The 13,973-nt window shown below is 43.2% G+C and overlaps 1 protein-coding gene across 4 annotated transcripts in view; it reads left to right on the plus strand.

Moving 5' to 3' along the window:
• ARHGEF12 (Rho guanine nucleotide exchange factor 12) overlaps nt 1–13,973 on the plus strand; it is a 97,125-nt gene that overhangs the window by 60,393 nt on the left and 22,759 nt on the right. For all 4 annotated transcript variants that reach the window (XM_072155626.1, XM_072155627.1, XM_072155628.1 and 1 more), the window contains 4 exons: nt 3,616–3,730; nt 4,944–5,044; nt 7,271–7,348; nt 13,021–13,096. In XM_072155626.1, the coding sequence (XP_072011727.1) occupies nt 3,616–3,730; nt 4,944–5,044; nt 7,271–7,348; nt 13,021–13,096 (370 nt within the window). The remainder of the gene's footprint in view (nt 1–3,615; nt 3,731–4,943; nt 5,045–7,270; nt 7,349–13,020; nt 13,097–13,973) is intronic.

The raw sequence follows: 13,973 nt of genomic DNA on the forward strand, positions 1-13,973 counted from the left end.
GACTCCCACTAATTACAAGCCGGGATCCTGTTGAATGGAGTGGCAAGTTGAGCAATGTGTCTTGCTGCTCCATTCAATGCTCTTTCTTGAGCACAGCACCCTGGTATCTCCAGCACTCTCATATACATGGGGTTTCTGATGATTACTGACCTATGTGCTCAGCAATTTCCGACACAGGATCGAATGGAGCAGCAGATTGAGCTGGTGTCCTGCTGCTCCTTTCATTACTATGGGAGTCAGAAATTTCTGAACACAATACCCTGGTATCTCCAGCACCATCCTAGATATCGCTGTCAGTTCTGGAGATACCTGACCAATGTGCTCAGCAATTTCCAACACAGAATTGTATGGAGTGGAAACCTAACTCTCAATCAAATAGCGTAAACAGGACCCACGTTCTGGTCATTATGGGGGCCTATTGGAAGGAACCCTCGGCAATTACATTATCATTACTTATCCTAAGAGATAACAATATAATTTGCCGTGTGCACCCTTAGGGTGGTGGCACACGTGGCGTTTTGAACCCGTTTTTATGCCGTCTGTAAGCAGTGCAAAAGTGACACTGTGATAAATTTGTTGAATCTTCTGTCTTATCAATTTTAATCTGCCGTAAACTTGGACTGTCTTGAATCTGCTTTTATATCAAATTATGTCAGAACTCCTGCGGGTGCTGCTTCAGTGGAGTCCGCATTTAAAGGAACAGTCCAGTCACAGCCGATTCATTGAATTACACCTTGTGCAGGGCCTGAATGCAACATAATGATAATGAGTTGAGCTCCGCCCTTCAGGCCCTGCACAAGGTATTATTCAATTAATTACATTTCACTGAAATGTTCATTTAAAGAAGCCGATGAATGTTGTCCAGACTGACCAATTTACCAGAACTTTCAGAGGGAACTTAAAGAGAACCTGTCACCATCTGCAAAGCCCCGGCGAGCTGATGAGGGCTCCCCATAAGCCATAATTTGGGGTCCGTGAAGGGTAACGTCTCCTCGGAGCTCTGTGACAGAGCCAGGAGACCCTGAGGCTCCTTTACATAATTTTCAGGAGGCACACACCAGCATGTAAGTGTGCTTGGTGTAGAAGCGCTGAATGTGGCAGATTTCCTTTTAAAGAGGTCATCAAAAATGTAAAAACCCCTGCAATTGGTATAAAACCATAGAAAGTCTATCAGTTCTCTCTCCTTTATCATACAAGTCATTGCTGTAACCACACTCCATACAACTAGTAGAAACCATTAGACCCATGAAGGGGCATAAAACGCTCCGTACAACCCCGTACACTTTATGTCGATGACCCCCGGGGGATATGGCGACAGCGTGTGACGGTGATTGTCTTTATAGCCTCTGCTAGCGAGTCATTGCATTTTATTTGGATGGTTGCTGGAGGGATGGGGCCGCCATGGTGGCTTTTATATATGTCTGTAATTCAGACCGGCGCAGTGCAAGAACGCCTAAGGATCGCATCTGTATTTCTGTATAGTGAGGAATTTGAGTTTTATAGGTTTTTGTGTTTATTTTGTGTGTATTTTTCACTAATTTGTTTAGATATTTCATAAATATTTTTGGTATTTATTCAAAATGGGCAGGAGAGTTTGGCTACTGATCATTTCTCTCAATATTTAGTCATATACACACATCATAGATGATGTACCACTACTGTGTGTATATGTATATATGTGTATGTATATGTATCCCTTTGCACACCTATGGCCTGGTCATCCTATAAACATGGCTTCCCATGAACAACTAAACTCCAGTTTTTACAATCCTAAGGTCACACGGATAACTCTCTTCAAGGATGTCACGGCCAGAGGCAGAACAATTTGATTATGATCATAAAGCGTTATGTGTGTAGATTATATGGCGATGGTTATGAATGACTGCACCGCGGGGAGTTATACTCTGCACTTCACTTCATTTGCAGAACATAAAAGCATAAACATAACCATACAGGATGCCGGGCATAAAGGGGCTGCGATGGCAGACAGTGCTCCGAAAACAAGGATGTCAGTTCCCAGAATTCCCATGGAAGGAGAGAAATTTCGTTTACAGGGTTACGAGAGAATACAAAGTATTTTGGAACTTAAAAGAGCGTTCAGAAGTCCTTAAGAGAGGCTGTGGGGGCTCGGGATAGGTCATTGATGACAAAAACTTAAATGTACAAGATAAATCAATGAATAGAGTGCGCACACTGGCAATGCACAATATTATATTACACGGAGAATGCGCACAAACGCACCAAGATTCCAATAGAAAATTACTTTATTCCATATGCAAATAATCAAAGAAAAAATAAACCTAAGACAAAAAAAAACATTTAAAGGGACCGCAGTGCACATGCAAAGTTAAATATACTTCCAGTACGATTGTGTTCTTTCCTTTATAGGGACATTGCCCACCCAGAAAAGTAATATAATTTGCTGATCAGATGGGATCCAGTTGAAGGCCCCCCCCCCCCTTTCCCCATCGATTTCACAAATGGACTCCCTTGTACACCTACTGGGTGCATGTTCACTACCGCTCCACTTACTGTTACTGGAGGTAGAATTTTAGTCTCGTGGAGAATGCTGGGTGTGCGGTTCATGGGCAGCCAGCCACTGTATTCATTCTGGGGTACAAGATAATCCAGGTCCCCTGGGGGTCTCACAGGTAGCAGCTCCTGCAACACAGTGGTGGGGGAGTCTGAATGGAGCGATGGTCACTCTGGTAGAGATAGCTGAAAGCTATCCTCTACTGTCTCCTAGACATTGAATGATGCAATAGTGGGGTGGTCAGGGGTCTGAAAATCCAATAAAAAATCCAATAATGTAAAATTGCAGACCGTTTTGTATATCAGCAATAGACAGCTGGTTGGGAATAAGTTGGTATAAATTTGATTTAATGTTAAAAGATTTTATGTTCTCCAAGTGCTCTTGGTCGTGTCCTCACCCTGCTGGTCTCTTGGATCTTTGCTTTGAAGGGCTACATAGCCTGTCTGGTCTGAGTAACTGGTGTTTGATACAGTCTAGCACGGCCTTTAGTCAAGGTAGATGTTCATAGTAGAGAACAAAGAGCCTGCAAGCGCTCTGCAGGGTGAGGGCCCCGCCCCAGAGTGCGCAGCCGGGTGGTGGCCCCGCCCCTGAGTGCGCTGCAAGCGCACAACCCCGCCTCCTGTTTGCACAGTCTTTCTGTTACTAAAACTCGCACAGATCTCCAGGGTCAATACCGAAAGGTCAAAACTGCTGACTGTTTCCTTTTCAAATGTGACTTTTTTTTATTGTAAGTTTTGGAGACTTTCCTTGGACTGGAAAGTATAAAGATGTTTTAATTGAAGTTCAGCTGTGACCTATTTAGTGAATGTACTTTGTGGTGAGAAGTGTCACTTCCTCCGCTGAACCTCTCCTCCTATATGTTCATTACATTACGTCAATTATCTATAGCCATAAATGAGTGAACATCGGCCATGGCCGGGCTGAGATGTATGTGGCCTCCTGCACTGTGTCTAATTTGGCGGCCCAGTCCGGAGCTGTTCTCCTCGTGTCCTGTGTAATGGAGTGAAGTTCTTGGTGTTGGAGATGTGGATTGCTGGTGCATGTAATCAGTCTTGTTAACCATGATGGATGTATCCTTGCAGGACGCGGAGAGTAATCCACTGTGCAGGCGCTTACAGCTCAAGGACATTATCCCAACCGAGATGCAGAGGCTGACCAAATATCCACTACTGCTGGACAACATCGCCAAGTATTCAGGTCTGTGGGGTTTACATATTTGTGATCGGCCTGTATGAAACATCATCAATGATAGATTTAGGAGAAGGTGATATTTGACCCATTAGTGTCCACTTAGTGCAGAACACTGGGGCACCACCAGCTGATCTTTTGGACTGCAGGGAGTTGTATATCCCTCCGATCAGATATCCTAAGTATCCTTCATCAATAGGAAAGTCTTGGAACAATCCTTTTATTGAAGTGAAGAAAAATGGCCTCCGTGTTAAAAAGTTTTCGTGTTCATTACGTTTCTGAAATATGTGTTGGTATAAAATGAAAAACTACAAAAATGGTGTCCCAGTCTATGCTTTATCCTGCTATGCCCAGGGTATGTAGTAATGGGGTTGTACTAACTAGGATAGGGAATAACTAGGTGATTGGTGAGGGTGCCACAAGAAAGGGACACCCCATCGATCACAAAAAAGAACCCACTTCTCGAATGATCACGAGGACAGGATCCCCCCAAATGATCATGAAAACAGGACTGCCTTCCCTAGCAATCATGAGAACAGGGACCCACCTCAACCCAACCCCCCCCTCCACCCACACAGTTATTACAAGAACAGGACTACATTCTCACTAATGGCCAGGTGGAGCATGCATCCTACCGTTCCGTACACCTGTATGGGACTGTTTGAAATTGCTGAGCACAGTGCTCAGCTATTTCCATCTCACAGGCAGTGAATAGTGTTGTAGATACTCTAGCACTGTGCTCAGCTGTTTCCTACACTCTCATTGTATTGAATAGAGCCACAAGACACATGTTGGCTCTGCCACTCTGCCCGGAAGTGGAATTCATTCTCCCGATTACCGCGGGTCCCGTTCTTGTGATCGGTGAGACTTTCTCAGAGCCGCTTGTTATCCTCTATCCTTTGAAGGGGTTAACTTAAGTAGCTGGTACAACCCCTTCAACTCGCTTATGATGTGTCTCCTGGTCCCGTGACATCACATCATTCATGATTCATTTTATTTTTCCTGATTTAGAATATTTTTGGATGATTATTGGCAACTTTAAGTACACGGCCTGTGCAGGTAGTCTCGTCACTGTCACGCTTTAATCCCTTTGTGCATCGTTTTGGGTAGCTCTTGGGCGGTGATGAAGCTTTTCCTAATAGAAGGAAGCGCTCCGCTTCACCTGTGGATTGATAAATTGCCGCTGTAGCAGCTTTACTTAAGTTTTCATTCTCTTCACTAGACCAACCCGAAGAGAAACTAAAGGTAAAGAACGCTGCGGACCATTGCCGGCGGATCCTAAATCATGTCAACCAGGCTGTTAGAGAAGCGGAGAACAAGCAGGTGAGGCCAGCGGGAACATTGTAATACATAGTTAGAGGTTACATCTAGCAGGAAGAAGTGCGGTGATATTCACAGGAAATTTCTGACACTTCCCATCATATTAAGTAGAGTGGCCATCATTGTGATTGTAGGGGGTCTCAAGCTTGGTCCCCGCAGTCAGATTGTTATCCCCCATCCTGTGGCTAAACTCAAATACAGTAAAAAAAAAAAAAAAACCCTGATCAAAAAATAAATAAAATCATAAACGTGTTTGCTTCCCTGAATGTCCAATCTATCAAAATATAAGAACAATTATTCCCCCGCAGTGAAAATGGCACCCAAATGTCTGAATTGACACTTTGAAAACAATTTATTCAAATTGTTTTGTGTTGCCAAATGGTGTAAAAGGTCAAAGCAGTGAAAACATCATCTCATCCTGCAAAAAAGACACCTTAGGCCTCATTCAGATGGGTGTTTTTGACATCCGTATGCTATCCGTTTTTTTTTCCGGATGTGCAGTCTATGTGAGAAAAATTGCTGCGTGCACTATTTTTTTTTCCCATATATGCAGACAACGGACCTCCATAGAAGTCATTTACTAAGGGCCCGAAGATCTCATTATCGCCGGGTTTCCCAAAAATTACCGGTTTGCGCTGTTTTGCCCCGGGTTTTTGGTGCACGCGATTGGATTGTGTCACATCGGCGCCGGGTTTCATGCGACAGAAATCGGTGGGCGTGGCCGTCAGAAAACCCGATGGATTCGGAAAAAACGCGGTATTTAAGGGAAAAAAAAAGTGTCGCTTGACACGCACTTGCATGCACCAGGAAGAGGATGGTGAATTCCGGCGGACCTCGGCGCAGCAGCGACACCTAGTGGATATCGGGCTCACGACCTTAGTGAATCCAGGCAGACCCGAATCCTCGTCGGAGAACGCGCCACGGGATCGCGAATGGACCGGGTAAATAAATGAGCCCCATTGGATCTACAAAAATTAAAAACTGGACAGCACACGGATAACATCTGTATTTGGTCCGTTTTTCTCAAATGTTGCCAGACAATCAACTGGGCAGGAAGTGGATTAGAAAGTTATCCAGAAAGTGTTTTGTGTTTTTTTTTTATTTTTTTTGTTTGTTTGTTTTGTCGATTTTGCCACATTTTGGAACTTTTTTTTCCCAACTTCCCACTATGGAATATTACATACTGACACTCTGAAGTACAACGTGGTTTGCAGAAAACACATCCTCACACTGCTCTAGCACATGGAAAAATAAAAAGTTCTGGATATTTTTTTTTTTAAAAGGTGGGGAGTAAAAAATTGAAACACAAAAACGAAAAAAGGGCTGGGTCTTTAACAAGTGAAAGCAAAAAAAATTATTGTAATGTATCAGACCAAAAGACTTGCCGTTCTCTCTCATCTTCCCTTTTAAATGTTCTCTAGAACGTCCACTGTATTGCTAGCAAAGCAGCTAGATAACATAGAAGTCTATGCAGGGGGGAGGGGGAGCAGGGAGTCTAGGCAGCTAGGTTTTCACCTACCAGCACAGAGAGGACTACAAGCTACAAATAAACTTTTTAGAAACCTGTAGTCGAGTCTAACAGATGATGTTACAACACAGAGCTTTATAAATAGTGATGATCGGACCCCTCGGTATTCATTATTACACATATCCACGTTACCCCTTATTAAGTGGGTCCTGTAACACCCGGGATCGGTTTTGGCACCAATCACGGGTTTTATCGTTTTATATGCTGCAAACAAAGCCACCAGATTGTTGTGGTCTTCGCTCCCCATGACGTCCTGAGGAGTGGATCCTGGTGGCCGACCGACCCCACAGAATTATAATGAGGTCTTCCAAATTTTGATAGCGAAACATAGCGCCGTATCTGAGCCTCTCATACATCTATGAGCATAGAGTAAGGAATCCCTTTTTCTTCCCGCTCCCGTCCTGTGTGGACAAGTAGTTAACGTCAGTCATGAGAAATTGGATTTCCCTTAATCCTGCTCATAGTTATTACTGGAACGGCTAAGAGATTGAATTGGATAATCTCATATAGCTAATAGATGGGAATGTGATTACCTGATATGGGTTACGTGGCCCCGTCCCAGAGCTTTTTTTTGCCGGCACTGCTGATGTTTGCTCTTCACATTATAGTGAGCAGAAAGGAGGTGAGGGGTGTTAATATCAGGGCCTTGTTCACATTTACAGTTTTCTGCTGCTGATGACTAGCTTTGTATTTGATTGCAGAGACTTGAAGACTATCAGCGAAGACTGGACCTGTCCTACCTGAAACCGGGAGAGTATCCAATGATCGATGAGCTAAGGGTAAGTAGCTCTCAAATGCACAAAGTTGCATTTAGTGGTGGCTGTCCAATAGTCTGGCCGTACAGTAACATGTTTCGTCACTCGAATGTTCCCTTTCAAATTTAGAGCTTTTCGGAAGGGGGGGGGGGGGAAGAGGGTGATTTTCCTATTACGGGGTAGATCACTGTTATAGAGCAGATGATGCTGCTTAGACTTGGGAAGAAGATTGGGAAGGCCAAATACATGGTGACCATGAAGCACTTGTAGCCTATAAGTGGTCTACTCCAACGTGGTGGACATTCTAAAAGGCCCTTTTCAAATCGGGCACCATATTAATCTTGGTGTATTCAGCCTGCCTATCACAAACTGTGTAGACTGAACATGGACCTTCCTTAGCCACGCTCTGTTAGATTGTTGCTAAGCTTTGTGAAAGCTTCTGGAAACTTAAATTTGTGCTGAGTCTGTTGTTAAATAGTTGTGTGGCTAAAGATCCATCCAGTTAAAACTTCTCTCTCTACTCAGTCTGGCCACTCTTTCACATAAGTTTTGTCCATGTGCCTTTACTGCCTTAATCCCTGAATGTTAATCAAGTGATTCAGCAGTCCTGCTACTTAATTTCTTGCTTTCTGCAGACTCTAAATGGGTCTTTATTCATTATTTGTTTGAGCACTGATGAATAGGAGGAGTTGCAGCAGGAGAGTTATGATTCATCCCGCTCTACCCCCTCCCTGTGTCAGTGAAACGGACTGTGAGAGAAAGTGGCTGAGTGGGAGACACCATTAGGACCAAAAGGGTCAGAAACAGGAATGTGTGTACATATATGTATGGCCGCATGATGAAAACTGGGAAAGGCTGAAACTATCAAAGGAGGCAAAATTACAGACATGCAGAGACATGTCTAATGGAATAGATCTATTGAAAAGTGGAAAACCCTTTTAGGAGTCCAGTGGGTGATATTAATAGCCGTTACTCCATGATAAGGACCTCCCACTTGACTCCTACAGATCAAATAGAATTTTTATTGTGAAAGTAAGTATTACAAGTAAGGTTTAAACCTAATCCCCCTGTGTAATACATTGATACCTCTGGGAATGAAATATCATTATTAACGCCCGTTGTGCCCTATTTTTTTTATTTTTTTTTTACCAATCTATGAAGGCAGAGAAGATTAATTGCCTTTTCCAAGTCAAGTACACAGCCATCTGCTTCTGTGATGGAGGCCTCTTAATATTCGCTGCAGGCAGTCACATTAAACACTCTCTCTGTGAGTGCGTGTATTGGTATTACCTTGTAGTATATTTTGATGAGATTTATGATGCTCTGCACTTCAGTATGCAGGTTTTATAGGGAATCGGTCGGCCTGTCTGAGCCACGGTATTGGTCTGATACTGTAGAAAGTGGCGATTCCCCCACAAACATCTTATAGTGTCCGATGCTAATTTGGGAACCTCAGGAATAGTTTTTGAGGCAGATTTTCCACTTCAAAAACTAAACCCATTTTACATAGGGTATTTGTAATGGACGTTTTTTGTCAATGGTCTTCCAATGTTGCGGAATCCTCATGGAACTGGTGAAGAATTCTCACAATGTTTAATATGTAACTAATAAGCTGATCGATGGGGGTCTGACTGCTGGGACCCCAATCAGTTCTGAGAAGGGAGGTCTCATTCTCCGTAATTGCTGGAGCATGTTTGTTCTGCCAATCTAGTCTTTAGTAAGAACTGGACTCCCCTTCTCCAAGTTGCTCAGGGTCCTGATCTCGTGATCACTGAGGATCCCGGGAATTGGGCCCTCATCGATCAGCTTGTTACCTCCTTTTGGGTACATAAGGGATAACTTAAAGGGAACCTGTCACCACTTTTCACACAAATACAGCAAATAACAGGTTCCCATAAAGCCCTATTACCTGACACCCTTATATTAGCTAAAAAATTTTTCCATGAAATCAACTTTGTTACATTACCTGGCATCAGAGGGGGGTGTGTCCTTATTGGACATCTCTACCTATCTAGTTTTCTTCCGTGCCTCTTCTCAGCATTCAGCACTTCATGTTATGTGACCTGGGTGATGTCATCTAAGGTCCTTTTATGCATATGTTCACATGAAATCACAGCAACCTCCATGGAGGATGGGGAGGAGTAGAAGTCTAAGGAGCCTGCTGTGATTTCATGTGACCAGATACATACATGGGGTATTTGTTGCAAATGTAACAGGGCCTTAGATGACATATCCCTGGTCACATGATATTAATTGCCCAATGATGTAACTGAGTTCTCTCTCAATGTTCCACACAGCAGCATGTCCTAGCAGTAAGACCTTCCAATCAGGAACAGGGAGTCAGGGCAGTGCAAGTAAAATGTAATATGCAGTTCTCACTTGGTGAGTAATTTTGGGTGGGTTCATTTAAACGACAGGTTCTCTTTACATACAACTCCTTTCATTCTATTGGTTTCTGTGTTCGGGGACACCATGAAATTAACTTCTAGTGGCTTCATTGCGTCATAACTTTATAGTATTTCTTTAGCAACCATAAAAAAATTGTTCCCATACATAAAAATAATTAGTTTTCTTCCCCAGACAAGGAAGCCACTTTACAAGCCTGTCAAAGTTTCCCAAACTCCAACTCCAGTCATTCCAACGCAGTTGGTATTTTTTCTTTTCCTCCACAGCAATCCATCTGTTCCGCCATGTAATATACTTAGTTGGATGTTCCTGGGCATGATCAGACATTCTAGCACTTCCCACCTGACTGAGATCCTAATTAGCATATTATATGCTGATACTAACAGAAGTGATTGCTCGAAAACAGTTGGGGGTAGAGAAACATTTCCTGACGCACCAGAATCGGTGAAGTGAAACCTATTGAAAGACGTTTGATGAAAGGTCCTCTTTACATGACTGCAGCTTGATGAACAGTCTAGTAAGATGCCACCGGCCGTGCCCATAGATCTGTAGTAAGGACTCTGAGGTCCCCCCCACACCCACCATATGGTGCCCTCAAAAGACGCCTTCTCCAAGCATAACTGCTTAGTAATTACTACCTACGTCGTACGCTACATGCACAGTGAATGGTGTGCTTCAATATTCAACTAGTCTGTTAGTTATGGAGGCATGTAGAGATGATTAATTGCATTTTCTAAGACAAATATGCAAACATCTGCTTCATTAATGTTCGTTAGCAATCTTAATATTCATTGCGGGGCACCCGATTCCTAATGATGTGCGTGTAATGGTGCCGTGGTGTATAGTACAGGACAGATAATGAAATAGTACATTTCCCCATCCGTGTTTGCCATTTCCAGCGGAGCAATTCGGAAGCTTCACAAAGGTAACATTTCAGTAGAGATGTGTTACCCAGTCCTAGATGACTCTGCAGGTACATTACTCCGGTGCCGGCCTAGTTACACGTTGCGCTTTTTTTGCAAATCCAAATGATAATGAGTTATTTTGGCATGTAAATTAGGAAAGTGATTAGACATGACAGATGAAGGTGATGTTTATTGTTCAGAAATATGAGCGCAGATGAATGCAGATTTCAGCGATACCTCATGCAGCACGCCTTCATATGTTAGATAAATTGTCATGTGGGGAGAAGAGGCTCAGGTCCGGTGTTAGCTGAGCAATGGCATCTCTGACGAATGTACCTTCAGATGACTTCCAGCGAGCGACGCAATGGAGAAACCGCCGAGAATTGATGATCGGCTGACAATGGTGCATGCCATGGGGTGGGATGTGATAGGAGCAAGTCAAGTCTCAAGGTTGATGTGTTGGAGCAACTTAGACCAGAGTTAAATTGTGATGTAGAGATGACTGGGTCAGGGTAGTTCCTATCACAAGTTATCCAAGGAAGGTCCTCCGTTGAGTGGGTTATCTACACCTCGTTGATGAATTTGAGGTGCAAGAAATAGTTCATCTGGCCTGATTCTACAGGAAAAGTACTTGAGTGCAAATAGCTTAATAATGAAGATGGCAAAATATACTGGGGCATCACAGTGTGTAGGAGAAATTTAGCTATGAACCGCTTAAAATGTTCCTAGGATGGACAAGTGTATGGATCTGGGAGCCTAATTGTGATATATAGATGACTAGGTCAGGGTATCTCCCAAATGGAAGGCTTCTATAGAGTGTTCCCCAAAATGTAGGGGTTAGTTCCTACAACATGCGGTCCAAAGAATGAGCACCAGTGGTTGGGGTCAACTATGGCTTATTGATGTATGTGAGAATGAAGAATAAGTCCATCCGGTCTGAAGAAGTTCTTCAGAAGTTCTGAATTTGGCTACAGACCAGTGAAAGTTCTTCCTACCACAAACAGACCATAACTAAGATGGAGCAGTTTTCAGTATGGGACGAAGACAAGCCAGCGAAGATGGTATGATGTTCTGGACAAAATCTGCTGGCATCATGTGGATGATACCTGAACTTGTTCCACCTCCATGGACATTGTACAGAACCTCTCTTCAGAGGAGCGAAATCTGCTAGTATTGGTTAATAGTGGCCTCTTTTAGTAAAATATTACAAACTGAGGCAAAAACGCAAAGTTTAAGGTGATTATTTGACCTCCAGATTTCAGATCTCAGCTGAGGAGGAACTTCATCTTATAAGGAACTTGTCAGGAAATTATTGACAAGTATTATAAACCTATGGCCCTATAGTTGAGGGGCCTCGCATCATTAGCAATCTTTTCTTGGGGAAATTGTTGATTTATATGCAGGTCTTTATGCATGTGCAAACAGTGTCAGACTGGGTTTCCTTACTCCCATCAGAGAAAATCAATCTGGAGGCCCACTGCCTTCAAATTATGTTGTTTTCTGATGCACCTCTGGGCTTCAGTATTGTGTTGAGCCAGGGCCCACCGGAGGATCCTCTGGTACTCTGGTGGGCCAGTCCGACACTATATGCAAATTAGTATTTTAGTGCACTTTGGACATGGCCATGATGTCCACTACACCGTGTACCTTGATTAAAGGGGTTGTCCGAGTTCTGAAAAAAAAAACTAAGGTAGGCCGGGAGGGCGCTGCTTAAAAAAATAAAGTCCTACTTACCTTCCGGACAACCCCTTTAACAGTGTCCTGCTTTTCCTATGAAACTTTTTCTGAGGGTGCACTGCATCGATTAGCCACACCCATAGTGGCTGAATTGCTAATTTGCATATTATATAGAATGAAGGTTTTCCCTGCATTCGGGCCACAGATTTTTCAAGAAATCCATGCTCATGTCTCACCACACATTACTCTGAAGACTACCGTATATGCTTAGTTTCTATATGACCAGAAAATGAGTGAGTCCCTTTATGCGTTACATCTAGAGAATACATCAAATAAATGGATGTGCGGATTATACTCTTCACTGATCTGCGAGGCAATATAGCATGGGTATCTGTACCTCTCTGATAAGAGCTGGCACTGGTGGGAGGGGCGCTGCGGACATTAAAGTGACCAGGTGAACGCAAGCGGCGATTTATTTACCGTGAGAAATGTCATTTATCAAGATAATGACTTCAAGCATTCAGACAGCCGTGATGAAGGGTAACCCGGATTTTTCATGGCTTCACGGCTAGCGCAACTAGGGCGACACGCTCCAGTGTTTTGCTATTTAGAATGAAAAAGACATGGATATAGCTCCCGAATAAGGTACATTTTCCAAATGTGGAAATTCTCCAATCCAATTAAACGCCTATCATTTGTGTATTGCAGAATCTGGATTTAACAAAGAGGAAGATGGTTCATGAAGGGCCCCTGGCCTGGAAGGTGAATAGAGACAAGATTATTGGTAAGTTTTTAGTTAATGTGTCTATGATTAGTAATGTTTTGCGTTAAATAGAACCTGTCACCAGGAATTTCAATTTTAGCTGGTGACTGATTCCAATAGTCTGTGCTATGTTGATTCTGAATCATTTCAGTTTCATTCACATTACCTGGCTCCCTGCCAGCAGCGTTTGGAGAGTCCCAGGGGAGGGGCGGCCTGTGTGTACCTTTGTCTCAATCTCCTCTACTCCACACTCATCCATCTCCTTCTCCCCTCCCTGTAATATGCATTGAGCAGGCAGTGGAGGGTGAGGGGTGGTGTGGAGAAGAGGAAGAATGCTTGAGGAAACACAGGCTGCAGCTTTTTCTCCCCCTGGACTCACCGCACACTGCTGGTAGGGAGGCTGGTAATGTGAAACAACTTATTATAATGTATTGAAATGAATTAGAATGCTGAATAAGGCATTTTTAAAATCGGCGTAGCATAGGCTTTTTTAAAAAATATATATGGCTTTACTAAATAATAAAAATGACCATGTTTATGGCACTTGTCATTGGATAGTTAATATGTACAGGTCACATGTTGGCTAGGTCAAATCTATTCAAGCCCCATACACATAAATTGCCCAAATTTTAGCAATGCTCAACTTCACTACTAACAGATGTTGAATTTCAGTGCCCCAAGTTTAATTTTTATGCCACCGGTTAGGGGATAATAATCTGATCAGTGGTGGTCCACAGCAGGTACCTCCATCGATCATGAGGGTGGACCCATGCAGAACAGAGGGTTCCTGCTCTCAATTGATGGGGTGGTTGGCCAAGCATGCATCCTGATACTCCCTTCAATATTATGGAAGTGTCGGAGATGCTTGAGCACAGCACTTTGGTCTATCCTTCTCTCC

The sequence above is a fragment of the Engystomops pustulosus genome, chromosome 6, assembly GCF_040894005.1.
Source record: "Engystomops pustulosus chromosome 6, aEngPut4.maternal, whole genome shotgun sequence".
Lineage (NCBI taxonomy): Eukaryota > Metazoa > Chordata > Amphibia > Anura > Leptodactylidae > Engystomops > Engystomops pustulosus.